The sequence below is a fragment of the Orycteropus afer genome, unplaced genomic scaffold (genome assembly GCF_000298275.1).
Source record: "Orycteropus afer afer isolate SDZICR_OR568_19922 unplaced genomic scaffold, OryAfe1.0 scaffold00237, whole genome shotgun sequence".
NCBI classification, from domain to species: Eukaryota; Metazoa; Chordata; class Mammalia; order Tubulidentata; family Orycteropodidae; genus Orycteropus; species Orycteropus afer.
In genome coordinates, this window is record NW_006921824.1 from 3,088,138 (window position 1) to 3,108,260 (window position 20,123).

Genomic DNA, 20,123 nt, shown 5'->3' on the forward strand with positions numbered 1-20,123 from the left:
CCTAGTTACCTTTTCCCTGTGTCCTTCCCTCCCATGCACTCCTGCTCTCTGAGCTATCTCCCTGTGCAGACACAGTCCTTCTATTCTCCCATGATTGATCTCTCTAAGAAGTGTATCTACCTAATTTAAATGTTCAGCTCATATGCCTGTCTTTTGTTTGGCCAGGAGTGGTTTCAATTCCAGAGCTGAAGGGCAGCTAGGGGCCATAGTTTCAGGGGTTCTACCAGGCTCTATCAGACCAGGAAACCTGGTCCTTTTCTTTTTTCTTTTTAAATGATTTTGAGTTTTTTTTTCCCATATTGTTCTCCCACTCTATCCAGGATCTCCTACATAGATCCCCCTCTGAGTGCTTGACAGTGGTTGCCGGGCACCATCTAGTTCTTTTGGTCTCATAGTCACATAGGCTGACAATCGCGTGGTGTACAAGTCCCTTGGACTAATTGTTTCCATGCATCTTTGGTTTTCTTCATGCTTCTTTGCTGTGGATGAGAAGAAACCTGTTGTTGCATCTAGATGGCTGCTTGCAAGCTTTTAAGATCCCAGTCGCTACTTGCCAAAATAGGATGTAGAACAATGTTTTTTGTAGTATGGCATGCCAATTGAGCTTGATGTCCCCTGCGACCATGGTTCTGAACCCACAGGTCCAACTACTTGCTCCCTTCAGGTAACTGGCTATGGCCAAGGAGTGACTACAACCTGTCCCTTGCCAACTCTACTATATACCTACTATATATTCTTACAGAAATTTAATTTAAATACACTTGTAGAAACATTGTAAGGGCAGGGCTTTTCATGTTTGGAGTTTATTATTATTACTTCTTCAGTTTCTTCTTTTTTTATGGGAAGACTTGGTAGCATTTTCAGGAAAAGGAAAAAAAGGACAAGAGGGAGTGTTTGAGGACCTCTCATGGAGTAGTGCCTAAGGCATTTGACTGCTAACCAGAAGAATGGTGGTTAAAACCCACCAGCCACTCCTTAGAAGGAAGATTGAGCAATCTATTTCCATAGAGATACTACCTCAGAAACCCAAGGAGGGGTCGCTATGAGTTGGGACCAACTCTATGGCAGTGAGGTGTTTTTTTTTTTTTTTTCTTATGAGCAGACATACATAGTTGACATTTTCATAAGCCAGTGATACCTGAGGTGAGGGTGAGTTTGGAAACAATAGAAAGGAAGATTTAATGGGCTGCATGAGACCAGATTGGGCCAGACAGGTAAGGAAGGTTAAGATTTATGGAAGACCTGCTGGCTACCAAATGGCATTATTTCATAAGTTATCCACAGTGCCCCTCTAAGGTAGCTTTTATCATCATTTACTAGATAAGGAAACAGAAGTCCAGAGAGTTCAACTGTTGTTCAAATTTAACAGGAAGAGTCAGGATTTAAATCCAGATTATCTGACCCCAAGTCATGTTCTTTCCATGAGTCAAGTACAGAACCATGAAAGCCTTTTGAGCAGAAGGGTAACATGATGAATTTGGGAGAGAAAAGCAAGAAAGGCAGAGTTGAAGACCATATGACCTCCATATTGGATTGATGTCCTTTACCTTCTAAATCCAACCCTGGAAATATTGTGGCTATCAGCTTCAACAAAATGATAATGCTTATATTTTAATCCTTTGAACATAAAGGCACATGTTCTATACTTATATTACTGGAAGGTATTAAACTGTCTTGTACCTCACATGATAAGTTTATGGTCCTTTGGATTATATAGACCAAGTTTAGCCACCATATGCATGGAATTATGCTTCTGCAAATATTATTTTGTGGGTTTTGTCTTTTAGGCCTGAATTGTTGTACTTGCTATATTGCTCAATTCCTCTAGGTAAAAGAAGTGCAGAAAATAATGCATTTGAAATAATTTCCTTCTTGCAAATTTAGATTTGGATGGGACTAGCCAACTGAGTTACTCTGAGAATCTGTCTTACGGTGAAGATGACCCCATCTCTGCCCACTCACAGTCACCAAGTGAGAGAGGGGATACCAGGCACCAAGGTGTATCTCACCAAGACACCACTGCAACTCACACCCTCCGTCGTCAGTCCACAGAGGGCAGTTTGGAGATGGAGAGAGCATTTAATAACCGAGGATTTGAAGATTCCTATGCCACTGACAGCTCTTCAGTGTGGAGTCCGGAGGCAAGTTATTTTCCATTCTTTTTATTGCTTTTATAGTTCTTTTCTTTCTTCCCTCTTCTCTCTCTCTCTTTTTCTGTGTGTCAAAAGAAAGAAAGAAAAGAAAAAAGAAAACCTCTCCAGAGAGTATTGCCTTGAAAAACAAAGATCTAAAGAGCCTGCAGGAGCTCTGTAGCATAGTGCCTAAACCACTTGACTGTTAACCCGAAGGCTGGCTGTTCAAACCCACCAGCCACTCCTTGGAAGGAAGATTGGGCAATCTACTTCCAAAATGATACTGACTTGGGAACCCAAGCAGGGGTCATTATGAGTTGGGTTTGACTCAATGGCACACAACAACAACTAACAAAGAGCCTGCAGAATAAATCTTTTATTCAAATAACCAAACCTCCTATATGTATCAATAAAAGAAGCATAAATAAACTTCTTTTGAAATGAAACTAAGAAGGGTAAAATGGACTCATTAAAAGTAAAAAAATAAATAAATAAACCAAGCCCACTGTCATCAAGTTGATTCCGACTCATAACAACCCCCATTGGGTTTCCAAGGTGATAAATATTTACAGAAGTAGATTGCCCAGTCTTCCTTCCATGGAGTGGCTGGTGGGTTTGAACCAACAACCTTCTGGACCTTCTGGTTAGCAGTCAAATGCCTTAGGTACTGCACCACCAGAGCTCCTTTGTTAACTGTCCGGCTTCTTTTTTTGTATGTTAAGGCTTTTTACAGGCTTCTTTTTGTATAAAGGAATTTTTAGTTCTTTAGAGAAAGTGATTTGTTTCTTTCATTGTTTCAATTAAGGGAGTCTATTTTTTTAAAAAATCCAGAGTGTTCAGTTGTGATTATTTGAATATGAGAATTATTCAAAAATTGAACTAAAATAAAATGGCCCTCAATTGAAATGTTACAAGATATTATGAGAAAGACTGTTCAGGATGAGCTATTTGTTAGTAGTTCCTTGAAGGTTGAGGAGACTGCATTGGTCTGTAGTGACCCTTTGGTCAGATGTTGCTTCATGGAGTAAATCTCTGATAAAATATGCTTTTTCTAAATTTCTTTTTCAATTAAAACTCAAGACAGAATATACCTAACCATGCAGACATATGACTGGAGAGGGAGCTGATAATAGTTGCCCTTTATTGAGCAGTTACTATGTGCCAGATATAATGATAAGGATTTTATAAACTGGTTACACCTTATAGGAATTTATGGTTATTTCTTCATTACCCAGAACCTTCCTATTATGATTGCACAGCATTGGAATGTGGAAATAGTACAGTCCCTGGGTGATATAATGATTAAGTTCTCAGCCACTGACTGAAAGATTGGTGGTTCGAATCCACCCAGCAGTGCCATGGAAGAAAAGCCTGGCAGTCTGCTTCTGAAAGATGACAGCTGTTGAAAACCCCAGGGATTGCAGTTCTATTCTGAAACACACCGGTCACCATGAACTGAAATTGACCCAATGGAGATTAATACCCAGTTTGAGATTAATTTTGATGAATTGTTGTTTTTGTTAGATACCATCAAGTTGGCTCTGACTAATAGCAACCCTGAGTACAACAGAACAAAACCTTCCCGGTCCTGTGCCAGCCCCATGATCCTTTCCATACCTGAGCCCATTGTTGCAGCCATTTCACTGAGGGCCTTCCCCTTTTTCATTGACCCTCCACTTTACAAAGCAAGGTATCCTTCTCCAGGGAATGGTCCCTTCTGATAACATGACCAAAGTAGGTCAAATGAAGTCTGGCCATTCTCGCTTCCAAGGAGCATTACGACTGCGTGTCTTCTAGAATGGATTTGTTAGTTCTTCTGGAAGTCTATGGTACTTGCAGTATTCTTTGCCAACACCACAAATCAAAAGCATCAACTCTTCTTCAGTTTTCCTTATTCGTCGTCCAGCTCTCACATGCATATGAGGTGATTAAAAACACCATGGCTTGGATTAGGTGCACCTTAGTCTTCAAAGAAACACCTTTGCTCTTCAGCACTTGAAAGAGGTCTTTTGCAACAGATTTGCCCAGTGCATTACGTCGTCTGATGTCTTGACTGCTGCTTCCATTGGTGTTGATTGTGGAACCAAGTAATATGAAATCTTTAACAACTTCAGTCTTTTCTCCATTTATCGTGATGCTTATCAGCCCATCTGTGAAAATTTTTGTTTTCTTTATGTTAAAATGTAATCCACACTGCAGACTGTTGTCTTTAATCTTCATCTGTCATCCTCACTTTCAGCAAGCCAAGTTGTGTCATCTGCATATTGTAGGTTGTTAATGAGCCTTCCTCCAATCCTGATGCCACACTCTTCTTTATATAGTCCAGCTTCTCAGATTATTTGCTCAGCATACAGAATGAATAAGTATGGTGAAAGCGTACAGCCCTAACACACTCCCTTCCTTTATTTTAAACCATGCAATATCCCCTTGTCCTGTTTGAACTACAGCCTCTGGGTGTATGTACAGGTTCCTCATGAGCACAATTAAGTGTTCTGGAATTCCCATTCTTCTCAATGTCATCCATAATTTGTTATGATCCACACAATTGAATGCTTTTGCATAGTCAATAAAACACAAGTTAACATCTTTCTGGTATTCTTTGCTTTCAGCCAAGATCTATCTGATATCAGTAATGATATCTCTCATTCCATGTCCATATTTTGATGAAATATAAATCACATAAATATATTTAAAAAATTAAATTCATTTAATTTGTGGGGAGGAGAAGGGTGAATGGATTTTGTTAGCATCATTTTGACTAAGAAAATAAACAGAATGACTCTCTTATTAGGACTTGGACAATCACACATTAAATGTTACCAAAGCGAAGAAAAAAAAAAAGCAAAAAGCATGTTCCAAAGCCTTGCTTCTAACACAAGGAACATGTAGATAATCTCTATGGATGGAGGTGTGCACATGTGTATGCATGCAGGTGTAATTGATCAGGGGGACCGAAGATGGTCACTCAGATACATGGATTGCACCTTGTTAAAAATAACCTTTCATACAGAGGTCTCACAGCCATTAATCAGCTAAGTTTTATTAAAAAAAAAAAAAAAAAACTTCTACGTTCTTGTTAATCAAACCAAATCCCACACAATAACTTTTCAAATACTATTTTTAGCTGTATCACCACAAAAATGAAACAAAGCTGTTTACCTGCCTTTTGATCCCCTTTCCCTTTGATAATTGTGCCATTGGGCTGTGAATTGCCTTCTCCAGTTAACCTCCCATTTGTCTATCTCATGGAGCTTTAATAGAATACTTGGCATTGAGGGTACTAAATGTTCCCAGACTCCAAAAATATCCAGACATCTCTGCATGCTCCATTCAGCCTCCTCTCTATTTTGAGACAAAAACTGTAATTTGGTGCTCCTACAGTAGAACCTCAAATGCAACCGGGAGGTAGTTCCTGTAACTGCCTGCTTTGCAGGCTTAGCTTGCCTTTTAAGAATTGATTTATTTGCCTCTTAGCTGTATTAAGAGCCCTGTCTTCCCCCGTGTATCTGGCATATGGAACATATTGTGGGTCTGTTTACTTTGGGCCACGCGGATGACATAACACTATCTTACTAAAACAAAAAGGCTTTCAATTTGACAGAAAATCTTTAAACCTACATGGGTTTTGACAATTTGATGCAAGTTTTCCCATCTTAAAGAAACCCATGATACTAGAGCTAAAGGAATCATTTGTTTTGCCTCTGAAGGAAACCGCTCAGACTGTGTGACTACCTGTTAGACTGATGGATTTTCCAGCACAGCTCTTCTCTGCCGGAAAAGGCCATTGACTTTTTCCCGCAGATTTAAGGCTTGACAAGGAAGACAATAGGAGGGTGGATGACAATTTTGAGTGCACAGGGAGGCAGGTGTCCCACTTTTCATCTCTGCTTTCCACTGATTAACTGGTTGGCCTTGAGAAGTTAATTAAAATCTGCCAAATGGGGATAAAAATGGAGCGATTTCTACCTTGCAGGAAGGTCAGGTGGATTAGCAGTATTAACAGTACCCACATGAGGAGTGCCTTCAGTTGCCTGGTGATAGGTAAAGTGTGTTGAGATAATTAATTGCTATGAAAATACCAAGCTTCACAAATCTTTGTCTCTAATCAACCTAAGAAGAGGTCACAAAACCCAGTTTTTGTGAGTCACAGCTTGGATTGGCCCCATCCGGAGCCTGTATGTTGCCTGGAGCTATGTCTTATTCAAAGCTCTTAGGACAGTTATTGCAGAGCCCTCCTGAGGACTTCTGCAGAAACCTGCAAGCTGAGTGAGCATTTATCTGAATAGATGGCCTGTTAGATAAATGGAGAGACTTTCAATAACCAGGATATTTTTACCTTGGCATTGATGTTGAATGTCAAAACCAGGAAATGTTAACTCATGCTAAGAGCAGGGCCTAAAAAGATGGAAAATTCACAGTAGCATGTTTCCAACTCTATTTCCCACCTTATTTGTTCCTCACCATACATGCTCAGTATCTATTTACAGCTGTCATACGTACTCAATATCTGTACAGCTGTGATGAAAGATTTGGTGGAGGAGAATGGAGATGTTATGGTCCAACATAAGGTTTGGGATTTTAAATATTGAATACTGATTAAACACATGGGCTCTGGAGTGAGACTGCAAGTGTTTGAATCCTGTGTCTTCACTTTTTGGCAGGCCATGTGACCTTGAGGGAGTAATTTTGCTTTCTAAGTCTTAGTTTCCTCTTCTGTGAAATAGATATTAAAATATATCTCTTAAGTTGGTGTGAATATTAAAAGAGATCATCTTTTTCAGATGGATCCCCTAAAAATCAAAGCGTAAGGCAAAGGCTTCTGTTCTCCTTTGTTAGGCAGTGCAATCCAAGGGAACAAGAGTCAGGGAGAAGGGGGGAGTAAGGCAGAGAAAGAAGAAAGAAAAATCAGTATAAGACTATGTAATTGAGGTGTCTACCACTAAGTATGACTAATGGCTTAATCTTGTGGGACACACTCTAAGAGGTTGTATAAACTTCATCTCTGGACATCTGTCCAAGGAGAAAAAAATTTATTCCACATGGTGTATGCAGAGCAAATAATCCGAGAAGCTGGACTATCTGAATAGGAACGCAACATTAGGATTGGAAGAAGACTCATTAACAACCTGCAATATGCAGATGATACAACCTTGCTTCTTGAAATTGAAGAGGAATTGAAGCACTTACTAATGAAGATCAAAGACTACAGTCTGCAGTATGGATTACACCTCAACATAAAGCAAACAAAAATCCTCACAACTGGACCAGTAAGCAACATCAGAATAAATGGTGAAAAGATTGAAGTTGTCAAAGATTTCATTTCACTTGGATCTACAATCAGCACTCATGGAAGCAGCAGCCAAGAAATCAGATGTCATATTGCACTAGACAAATCTGCTGCAAGAGACTTCTTTAACGTGTTGAAGAGCAAAGATGTCACTTTAAAGACTAAGGTATGTCTAACCCAAGCCATGATATTTTCAATGATCTCATATGCATGTGAAAGGTGGACAATGAATAAGGATAAACAAAGAAGAATTGATGTCTTTGAATTGTGGTATTGGTGAAGAGTATTGAAAATACCATGGACTGCTAGAAGAATGAATGAAAAAATCTATCCTGGAAGAAGTACAGCCAGAATGTTCTTTAGAAGCAAAAATGGCCAGACTTCGTCTCACCTTCTTTGGTCATGTGGTCAGAAGAGATTGGTCCCTGGAGAAGGTTATCATGCTTGGTAAAGTGGAGAGTCAGAGAAGTAGGGGGAGACCCTCAATGAGATGGATTGATACAGCTGCTACAATGATGGGCTCAAGCATAGCAAGGTTTATGAGGATAGTGTTTTGTGCTGTTGTGCATAGGGTCACTATGAGTTGGAATCAACTCGACAGCACCTAACACCGACAGGGTGTTAGCACTCCTGTGCTCTGGGCTCTACATACATGGGTGAAAAGCAGAGTTCTGCAGATTTCCAAGCTTTGGCCTCAACAGAGAGCTGCGTGGTGAGAGCTGAGAGGTACCTTGCATTGTAAAAGGTGAGGCTCTGCCAAGTTGTGCCAGGGTGAATCCACTCAGAACCCAGACTGCCGGTGTCTGTAGGGAAAGATGGAACAAGAGGTGAGGCCACAAGACCTAACTTGCATAAGAGTTGGCTTTAACAGTCCATAAAGGATTTAGCATGGTACCTGGCACAAGGAAGAACTCACTAGATGCCAGTTATTATTTATGGTCAGACAAGCACAATAGAGATGGGCAAGAGTAGGCTAAAATAGGTGGGAGTTTTACAGAAGGCTGTGGCTTGGCTTTTGAGTTTGAAAGCCTCACTCCTTAGAGATTTGCTTCTAATATTATATATACACTAGTCAGTTGTACTCAAAAAATCTCTATAGCAACCACTTTTACCACTTGAAACTAAGTATCTCTGAATAGAAACTCACACATGAATGCATGCTCAGAAGAAAAAAGCTTCCCTTATTTTATAGGACGGCTAATTTTTTTTGTGGATTAATTTGAATTATAAAATAAAGGCATTTATTAGATGTCCACTATGTGGCAATTCTTTCAGTTTTCACAGCAACCCAATAGAGTAGGTGCCATCCCCATTTTAGGGTCTCTGAATGGTGTAAACAGTTAAGCAATTGGCTACCAATCAAAAGGCTAGAGGTTCAAATCGACCCAGCAGCTCCTTGGAAGAAAGGACTCATGATCTACTTTCAAAAGATCACAGCCATTGAAAACACTATGGAGCATAGTTCTACTCTGAAACACACGAGGTCGCTATAAGTCAGAATCAAATCGATGGCAACTGGTTGGTTGGTTGGTTGGTTTGTCCATTTTACTGTTGAGGAGAGCAGATTGTGGAAAAGCTGAAATAACTTGCCCAATGTCACAGTGTTCATCAGTGGCAGACCTGAGATTCCTAATATTTGTTTCCAGAGAATCGTGTACTTCTGCCTGAACTCTGTGGGAAAGTGGCAATGATGAATGAACATTTTAGGGGCTTTATTATGTATTTTTAAATGAAGAAGTCTCTAAATTAGCAGAATTTTTTGTTCAATTGCATTAACAATAACTGCCACACAGTAAGAATCAATGCAATGTTTAGTTACAGGTAAGAGCCATGCCTTTAGAGGGAAAATAGGATTGTTTACAGAGTGGTTCATTATAGTAAATGCACTTCAGTCTTCTCAGTGAAGTCATCAGATCTGAGTGGCTATAGGTGAATTGCTTTCCAAGGTTATACTATAGAAAGGGGGAGGCTGGGTTTGAAAATAGGGAGCACCATTCCAGTGATGGGAATAGATATATTTGGAGTCTGCTCTGACCCAGATATTTTCATATCTATCAAAACCCCACAACTCTTAACACAGAGGCATCTTAGTTTGTTTTTCAGCAAAAATCCGAAGAAGATGAGATACTTGGCTAAGATAAGAACAAGTCAGTGGTGCAGCAATGATTTTCAATCCAAATGTACTTGCTTCAAGTCCAGCGTTGTTGTTTGCTAACTAGCTGCTGGGGCAAACAAACAAAAACACCAAATCCGTGGCTGTCAAGTTGATTCTGACTCATGGTGACCCCATGTGTTATAGAGCAGAGCTGAGCTCCATTGGGTTTTCTTGGCTGCAATCTTTATGGAAGCAGATTGCCAGGCCCTTCTTTGGTAGTGCTGTTTGGTGAGTTCAAACCATCAACCTTCCAACCATTTGTACCACCCATGAATCTTCAGGGCTGGGCTTCCCACCTAAAAGCTTTCTATGCAAAAGGTGGTCTGAGGAGGAGCAATATTGGCATCCCTCAAGCCCTACCTCAGTCCTACGGAGTCAGAATCCCTAGATGATTCAAATGCACATTATAGTTTCAGAAGTTCTGCCATAAACCTTTTCTCCCATTTGTTTGAAAATGTACAGAAGGATTTTACCTTCCCAGTTCCCCATTAGGACTCTTCTCTGCAGGAGCTATTGGCCCATAGAACACTGGCCCAGGCTCAACCTTTCTCCTGGAAACTCCAGGAAAAGTCATCCACTGGTGATAAACCAAGTCCCATTGCCATGGAGTTAATTCTAATTCATAGTGACCCTAAAGGACAGAGTAGAACTGCCCCATAAGCAGATAGCTAAGTCTTTATGGCAGCAGATTGCCAGGTCTTTATGGGAGCGGATCATCAGATGTTTTCTCCCACAGAGCAGCTAGTGGGTTCAAACTGCCAAGCTTTTGGTTAGCAGCTGAGCACTTAACCACTGTGCCACCAAGGTTCCTACTCACTGGTGATAGATATCTCTAATTGCATGGTTGACTTAATTTTAGGCTTAGTATCTCCATTGGTTTCAATGATAATGAGTCATTGTGCTTTTTGAGAAACCCAGACAAAATGCAACACACTGCTGTCGAGTTGGATCCGACTCATAGAGACCCCTCTTTGGGTTTCTGAGGAGGTGGCACTACGGAAGTAGATTGCCCAACCTTCCTTCCAAGGAGTGGCTGGTGGGTTTGAACTGCCAACCTTCTGGTTAGCAGTCAAATGCCTTAGGCACTACGCCACCAACAGTGCATATGAAAATACTTTGCAAAATAGAAAAACTTTACTCATTCCTTTCAAAACTCACATGGAGACTCACCATGTGCTTGTCCATGTGTCCTGAAAGCATTCCTAGTCTAATGGAGAGAGGGACCAATCCACAGACCTTTCCAAGATGAGGGATAGGCACTAGACCTCGGAAAGCATGGCTTCTGCAGGAGCACAAAGGGACATCATCCCTGTAATGTATTATTGTGCATTGTCATTTCCACTCCTAACCTTTTCCTCTGCTTACAACAGGAACAGGATGAAACCAACTTGCAGGGGTCATCTGGGGCCCCAGATCCCATCTCAAAATGTGGTGACCTAGATGTCATCTTTGAATATAAAGCTTCCAGCCAGAAACTCACGGTGACCATTATGAGAGCACAGGGCCTCCCAGACAAGGACCGAAGTGGGGTCAACTCCTGGCAAGTTCATATAGTGCTGCTGCCCAGTAAGAAACAGAGGAGCAAGACAAGCATACAGAGAGGGCCCAACCCCATCTTCAGGGAGAAGGTCGCCTTTGCCAAGCTGGAGCCCAGAGATGTAGCTGCCTGTGCTGTGCGCTTCCGTCTGTATGCTGCCCGCAGGATGACCCGCGAGAGAATGATGGGAGAGAAGCTGTTCTATCTTAGCCAACTGCACCCAGAAGGGGAAATGAAAGTGACTCTGGTTCTGGAGCCAAGAAATAATATAAGTGTGAGTATGTTAAGTGATGCTGCTAATGAAACGGTGTGTTCGAGGATCTGGAATTGTCACCCTTGATTTAGTGTATTCAGCCTGTGAATTCAGAGACCTTAATTTAATTTTCCATTTGGCTCTCCCCATCCTTATAAGCCATGATTTGTACCTCATGGCACAATGGGTTTTTCATGCCTGTCTTCCCAATAACCTGATGGATGTATTCCCTGTCCATTTTAGGAAATGAGGGCAGTAGTATGATGGAGGGCATGGCAAGACCAGGAGAGGTGGTTTGGCCTTCTGGTTAGTGGTGGAATGGTGTCCCCTGCCCCTGGCCCCTGTCTGTATTATGGTGACTCTTAGAAATTATAATTTCTGGGAGAGGCCTGTAGCAGGTGCACCTGAGCAGCCTGCAACAGTGGCCTAAAACCTTGCCACTTCTACAGACCTTCCACTTATATGGAATCCTCTCAAGTGCCCCATTTCTCTGCTTTATGTAAGGTCCTAGGCCAAGACACTGGAGCTTAAATGTCTACATGATGGGAAGCTTACTGTTGCTGTGAGTTATTGCATCTAATGTGAAGCTCTCCTTTTTAAAAAAAAACATGCAAAAAAGATCAGGTAGCTGTCTTGACTGTTGGCCAATCATTCATTCATTCAATCATGTTTACTGAGTGCCTGCTGTATATCAGGTACTATAGAGGCAAATGGATTTGGAGGAAAGAACAGAACAGGAGATGCCTCTGCCCTCATGGAGCTTAAAATCTAGTGGAGGAGGGTGATGATACACAAGATAATAAGGTGGGCAAGGAGAGAGAGTGACAGGATGTTGCTTGTGTAGAGAGGTCAGAGATTTCTTTGAGGGAGCAGCCCTGGTGACCTCACTGGGGACAAGCATTGCAGACAGAATAGCAAGGACAGGAGTCTGGAGGTGGGAAGGAACTTGTCGTGTTTGTGGACAAGCAAAGGAGCCAGAGAGCTGGAGTGAAGTGAGTAGGGGACCCATCCACTTGAATTTCTAATAGATGTCTCAAGATTAACAGCTCTAGATTTGAAATCCTGATTTTTGTCTTCCTAAATCTACACTAAGGAGCCTGGTTGCACAATGGTTAAGTATTTGGCTTTTAACCAAAAGGTGGCAGTTAGAATCCACCCAGTGTCTTCAAAGATCTGTTTCTGTAAAGGTTACAGCCAAGGAAACCTTATAGGGCAGTTCTACTTTGTCACATGGGGTTGCTATGAGTTGAAATTGACTTCATGGCACCCAAAAACAACAGATCTACCTGCAGGCTTCCTCATGTTGGCAATTTCATCTTTCTAGTTGCTCAGGTCCAAATTCTTGGGAGTCACTTGTTGCTTCTCTCTTTTTCCACCTGAAATACTATTGTATTTATCTTCAAAATATATCTAGAACTAACTTTCTACTGAATTACTCAAGTAGCCTCCTAATGGATTCCTTACTTCTGTCGTCCCCCTCCCACACTCACCCCTGACTATTCTCAACACAGGGGCCAGAATGAGCCTTTGAAACATAAGTCAGATCATATCTCTCCTCTGCTCAAATCCTTCATTTTTCTAAAGCTCTGAGTGAAGTTGATCTGAAATGTTGGTAAACAGAAGCCAAGGAGATCAGAAGGGAGCCTTCACTATGAAACACATGTTAGGTATGATCATGCCCATATTTCTGTGTGCCAGGACCAGCGCTGTGTGCAGGGGGCACAGAGTTGAATGGGGAAAGTGAGCTAGTGGGAGAGAGCTTTGAATGTGAACATTCTCCCATGCACAAGTTATTTTCTGGGTGGGATTATATACAGCCATACTAGGGAGTGAGAGATTTATAAATCAAAGTCCATATGGACCAGGGAATGAGAGATGCATACCTGTGGGAAGAAAGGAGGGAAGAGGTGATCTTCACCCCAAAGTAAGCAAATATTTCATTGTTGGATCATTATCACTTAGCAGAGCTGTAAAACACCTATAAATCCACCTAGTCCAGCAGTTTACAAATTGTGCTTCATGAAAGCTCAGGGTTCTACAGAGATGACCATGGGTTGATAAATGGATAGTTTTCTGTAGATGTAGAGTATCTTTGACCCCTTTTATCAATATTGTTTATGGAGGTCCCTTATAAGAAGTCATAGGAATTGATTTCAGGTGCTGAAAGGTTTAAGCAAAATGAAATACACTCTTTTCTGGTGGTGGAGATGATAGCTCAGGGAGGCTGGCTGGCCTGCCCCAGCAGGGCTGTTCCCACTCCCACTTCTTAATTTGGATTAAGCTCCTGGTAGATTTTGCTCTTCTCCTTTCAAATTGCCTGGTTCATACGGTGGGTGCTCAAGACAAATGTGCGCATGAATAAACATGACCAGACTCTTTCCTGGGCTCACTTTGTGCCTGTTAGGTTGCTGGGGTCCATAGTCCTTGTGTCAGCTTCATTACCAAACACTTGTAAAGTCCTTCTGTATCATTCAATTCATTTCCTCAGGAGGAAAAATTTAGTACCTTGAATATACCTGACAATCTCAAGAAGCAGAACTAGGGCCAAGTGTTATATGTGGTGGTAGACATCCGATGGTCACATCTTCTATAATTAAGACAAAAAAACCTGTATTGCTACATTCATTGAGAAGCTGCAGAGAATGAAAACAGAACTCATGCCCAGAATGGAAGGTTCCATAGAAACATCCAAGCACAAATTGCACAGGAGGGAATTCTGATCTTTATGAAATGTATTATTAGCTCTCCATGTATCTTAGAGGGTTTGATTTACACTAGTAATAACATCTTTGTCTGTTTCGTCTTCAGAGAGGAAATATTGAATGGAGATGGCTCTTGAAACAAATATGTCAGCCAGTAATGCAGAGCATCTCATCCATGACTGTGTTCCACAGGCGCATTATAATTCACACCGAGTGCGCCGTTAGTAATCTTTGGCAGCTGTTGAGATTGGGTCACAATTTCACCAAACATAATATCGGGTGGCTGTAAAAGAGAGTAGTGCAGCATGGGCCAATGGAGTCTTTGTTGTTCTTCCCCTCCAGACTGGAGAGTCTCAGCTCAGCCCATCTGCAGTTTCTCACAGTGACAGTGCTTCATCTACGCAGTCGCTGTCCCATGGAGGCGCGCCAGAGCTGTTGGTGGGGCTGTCTTACAATGCTACAACAGGGCGATTATCTGTGGAAATTATCAAAGGCAGTCATTTCCGAAACCTCGCTGTGAACAGAGCGCCTGGTAAGTGCTTGTCTGCTCCACCAGCTCGGTTCTCGCAAGTAGACGACCATGCCTGCTTTCATCTTAATGCTTTAAATTTTACAATAAAGAAGATCTTGGGTAGGTTTAGAAATGCTCTCATGAAATGATACCCCTGAACTTTTTAATGCCTTTCTGTTTAATTAAATTGAAGAGTTCTTCAATATGTAGGTACATCTTAGTTCAGAATCAGTTGGCTTCTGTATCTGTATTTTTTAAGGGAAAAGAATGAGGTCTTTTTAGCAAAATAATATGTACAGGCAATTAAAATCTGCTAATAGGTCACAGGCCATCAAATATCGTCAAAAAGGCAGAGAGCACAGATAGATGAGGCCAATCTGGCTTCAAATTCAAGCTCTATCACTTACCCACTAGTTTTATTCTGATCCTGTGCAATTTACTTCTCTTTATTGAACCTCAGTTGACTCATTAATAGCAAAAGAATATAGTACTTTTCTCATGGAGTTGTTTTGGGATTTAAATGAAATGATTTGTGTAAAGCATTTAACACAGTACCTAATACATAGTCAGCATTCAAGAAATGTTAGTGCTTATGGTTAGGATAGAGAAGGAGACAATGGAGGTAGGTCTGGACCTGGGGCAATACAGAACTGAGCTATGCTCAGAGATCATCACTGGAATGGAGGGCTCAAGACATATCCCCATAGCACAGTGCAGGGTTCAGAAATCCAGAATCAAATAGCTGCTTCCGCCAACCACCTCAACTACTCAACACTGGAGAAGTTGGAGATTGAACATTGGCATAATAATGTGGAAAAAAAAAAATAGGTTACCTTTTTATAAACTTACTGGTCTGAAAAAACAGCTTACTTAAAAGGGGGCCAGAGGAGATGGTGTCTGCCTCATTTCTGCCTTCCAGAACTCATGCAAGTACATCCAATTGGTGAAACCTAATTGTATGTAGAATGCAAGAGAGTCTGAAAAATGTTGTTGTTGGATTTCCAGCCTTTTGAGTACAGAAAGGTAAACTATAAGGGGTAGAGTGGAGGGCAAGTGGCCTTGTCCACCATGAGCACCAAGGTCTTATTGAAATAAGGATGCAATTAATGAAAATGTGTTAGGCTGAAAGAGTCTATATACTTTGGACTCATGTCAGTAACAGATAAAAACTAGCAGAGTTGGTAGCAAAAGGTCAGCTCTTACAACAAACCTGGACTCTCACTCTTTTTTGCCCTCAATTCTGCTACATCCCACAAAGTCTCTGTTCAGTGGGGGTAGCTTCTTAGGCAATCTGTATTGAAACCATTAGAACAAGTTAGTAAGGAAGTCCCAGCATTCTGGGTAACGGAATAGGTGAGGTTTCCAGAGCCAGGCGAGAGATATTAAAAATGCACATGCTGCTTATTAATTTCACTGCTAGAGTCTCTTCACTAGATATAGCTGTGTTTTCCAAAAAAGGTCTGGATTTACTTAAGATCTGGATTTACATCTTTTCTTTCACAGCTTTAGCCAGTCTCTTTCATGTTCTCCTGAGATTTGGTTAGGTCTGAACAATTTTGAGGGGAGAACTTGATAAAGATGCAGAAAATGATAGGAGTGTAGATCACACAGACATGAACAATTCAAGACCATGCTGGGAATCTTTAGTTTGTCTGCTGGTGGTACCATTTAATAGAGGGGAAATATGTTGTTGTTGTTGTTGTTAGTTGCTGTTGAGTTGGCTTCTGACTCATGGAGATCCCACTGAACCGTTGTGATCCATAGGCATTTTCATTAGCTGCTTTTTGGAAGTAAATCACAAGCCTTTTCTTCCTAGTCCGTCTTAGTCTGGAAGCTCTGCTGAAACTTGTTCAGGATCATAGCAATTTGCAAGCCTCCATGGTCAGATAGGTGGTGGTTGTGCATGACATGCATTGAATGGGAACCAAACCCAGGTCTCTTGCATGGAAAGTGAGAATCCGACCACTAAACCACCATGTAGGAGTTAAGAAAACATTATCTGAGGGCTGAAAAACCGAGATGTGAATATTCAGGCTTTGCCACTTACTAGTTGTAACTTATTAGCTTTTCTGAATCTCACTTTTGGATCTGTAAAATGGGTATCATAATTATATATGTGAGTATGCATTTTTTAATGTCTCTTTGGGCAACATCCAACCCTATATACATGCATGAGCTGGACACCCAAGTGTCTGAAAGCCAAGGGCACTGTTCTCCATGGTGGAGGGCAGGAAGTGGCTGCCATACTTGTGCCACCATGAAAGAGCTGCCTATGAGGGGAGAGGCATGCCTGAGGAAGGTAGGGAGCATGTATATGAAGGAGGAGTTATAAATCCTGTGCTTATGACTCTCAGCTCAGGTTCAGCTACTTTCTTTGTGAAATGGGGGCATCAGTGGCATCAATCCTGCCTTAGAACTAATGATCACATAAAGTAGAGTTTATGGGAAAGCAGGAAAGAACATAGGCTGAACCTGAGTATCAGAAAGTTTTCTTCTCTAGAATAGTATGAAAGTTTTAAATCCTGCTGGAAACAGAGGCAAAGTTTGTGATTTAATGTGGGAATACTTTGCTTCAAAATATATCATGAAACTTTGATCAGCTTCACTCAGTCAAAGGCTTGTTTTGATATTTTAACCTATTCTTCCTCAGCAAGATGGAGGAGTTGGACAAATAGTAAATATCCTTCTCCTCTATAAAGGCTCTAGAAGTGATAAGCCCACCTTGGCCCCCACTTCTGAGGTAAAATCTTTAGATTTACAGCTCAGTAAGGAGCAGATATTGTTCTGATGGGAAGGAGATGATAGGATCACTCTTAAAATATGTATCTCCAACACACCCTCAACAGAATGGCTAAAACTAAAAAGACTGATTTCACCAAGTGTTGGTAAAGATGCGGAGCGTACATTATTGGTGGGAGTGTAAAGGAGAATAGGGAATAGGTCTGGCATCTTTTTTATTCAACTAAATGTACTCTAAGAATGCAGCAGACTCATTCTTAGGCATTTACGCGAAAGAAACAATATCATATGTCAAAAAGAAAGAAAAGACCGGAATGTTCATAGCAGCTTAAATCATAGGGGCAAAAACTAGAAAGGGTACTCATATCCATCAACTGGTGAATGGAAAACAAATTAAGATATATTTAATTATATATTTATATTTTTATTGAGAGATGAAAAGGTTGAAATTAACTGAGGCTTTCAACACCATGGAGAAGTCTCAGAAACCAATTGAGTACCTGCTGCATGATTCCATTTATCTGACCACCTAGAATAGGCAAAACTAATCTTTAGTGGAAAAAGCAAGCAATTGCTTTAGGAATGGTATGAACATCATGATGGACCGGACAGAGACATGAGGGAACTTCCAGAGTGATTAAAACGTTCTGTGTTTTCATAGGGGTATGGGTTAAATGGGAGTCAACCATAGGGACCCAGGTAAGGGTGGTAGGAGAGGTTTCCAACAGGAAGACAAACTTGTCTGTCGGTTTGTCCTACCATGGTGACATGTTGATGTGAGTTTTCAGTCTGAGCCACTGGTGTTTCAAACCCAGCGAGATGCACATGGTGCACAGGTATCAGCCCAGCTTACAGACCGAGACAGACTAAGAAGAAGAAGGAGGCCGCCCACTTCTCCAAGAATTGGCCAAGGAAAACCTTATGAATAGCAAAGAAACACTGTCTGATACATTACCACGAAACCTTATGAATAGTCTGGTTAGGTTGGAAGGCTCTCAAAATAGTACTGGGAAAGAGCTGCATCATCAGAGTAAACCCAGCCTTACTCCTATGGATAAGGTAAAGCTTTCGAGACCTCCATTTGCTGATGTGGCACCACTCAAATTGAGGAGAAACAGCTGCAAACATCCATTAATCATTGGAACATGGAATGTACAAAGTATGACTCTAGGAAAATTGGAAGTTGTCAAAAATGAAATGGAACGCATAAAGATTGATATCCTCGGCATTAGTGACCTGAAATGGACTGGTTTTGGCCATTTTGAATCAGGCAACCATATGATCTACTATGCCAGGATGACAGTTTGAAGAGGAATGGCATGGCATTCATCATCACAAAGGATGATTTAAGATCTGTCCTGAAGTACAATGCTGCCAGTGATAGGACAATATCCATATGCCTACAAGGAAGACCCATTAATACGACTATTATTCAAATTTATATACCAACCACTAAAGCCAAAGATGAGGAAATTGAAGATTTTTATCAACTTCTGCAGTGTGAAATTGGCCGAACATGCAATCAGGATGTGACTAGAATGCAAAAGTTGGAAACAAAGAAGAATCACCGGTAGTTGGAAAATTTGGCCTTGGTGACAGAAATAATGCTGGAACTCACATGGTAGAATTTTGCGAGACCAACGACTTGTTAATTGCAAATACCTTTTTTTAACAACACAAACGGCAGCTCTACATGTGGACTTCACCAGATGGAACACACAAGAATCAGATTGACTGCATCTGTGGCAAGAGGCGGTGGAAAAGCTGAATATCTTCAGCCAAAATCAGGCCATGAGCTGATTGTGGAACAGACCATCAACTGCTCATATGCAAGTTAAACTTGAAGTTAAAGACAACTAAAACAAGTCCAAGAGCCAAAATATGATCTTGAATATATCCCTCCTGAATTTAGGGATCATCTAAAGAATAGATTTGATGCATTGAACACCAACGACTGAAAACCAGAAGAATTGTGGGAGGATGTCAAGAACATCGTCCATGAGAAAAGCAAGAGATCACTAAAAAGATGAGAAAAGAAGAGAAGACCAAAATGGATGACAGAAGAGACTCTGAAACTTACCCTTGAGCAGAGAGTAGCTAAAGCCAATAGAAGAAATGACAAGATAAAAGAGCTGAACAGAAGATTTCAAAGAGCAGTTCGAGCAAACAAAACCAATTACTATAATGAAATGTGCAAAGACCTGGAGTTTGAAAACCAAAAGGGAAAAACACATTCAGCATTTCTCAAGCTGAAAGAATTGAAGAAAAAATTTAAGCCTCGAGTTGCAATATTAAGAGTTTCTATGGGCAAAATATTGAATGATGCAGGAAACATCAAGAGAAGATGGCAGGAATACACAGAGTCACTCTACCAAAAAGAACTGGTCAATCTTCATCCATTTCAGGAGGTTGCATATGATCTAGAACCAGCGGTACTGAAGAAGGAAGTCGAAGCTGCAATGAAGGAATTGGTAAAGAAAAAGGCTGTGGGAATTGACGGAATACCCATTGAGATATTTCAACAAACGGATGCCCCATTGGAGGCACTCACTCGGTTATGCCAAGAGATTTGGAAGACAGCTACCTGGCCAACTGACTGGAAGAGATCCATATCTGTACCCATTCCAAAGAAAGGTGATCCCACAGAATGTGGAAATTATAGAACAATATCATTAATATTGCATGTTGTGTTTCTTCTAAGACTGATTTGTCCATTCTTTTGGCAGTCCACGATATAGTCAATATACTTTGAAAACACCACAGATCAAATGTATCAATTCTGTCTTCCTCTTTTCTTTTTTTTTAAA

At 41.0% G+C, this 20,123-nt stretch overlaps 1 protein-coding gene across 1 annotated transcript in view; it reads left to right on the forward strand.

The window, feature by feature from the left end:
* The window catches only part of SYT16 (synaptotagmin 16), a 146,740-nt gene that overhangs the window by 119,316 nt on the left and 7,301 nt on the right, over nucleotides 1–20,123 (forward strand). Inside the window, exons 3-5 of the mRNA XM_007949091.2 lie at nucleotides 1,885–2,141; nucleotides 10,945–11,385; nucleotides 14,409–14,598. Coding sequence (XP_007947282.1) covers nucleotides 1,885–2,141; nucleotides 10,945–11,385; nucleotides 14,409–14,598 — 888 coding nt within the window. The remainder of the gene's footprint in view (nucleotides 1–1,884; nucleotides 2,142–10,944; nucleotides 11,386–14,408; nucleotides 14,599–20,123) is intronic.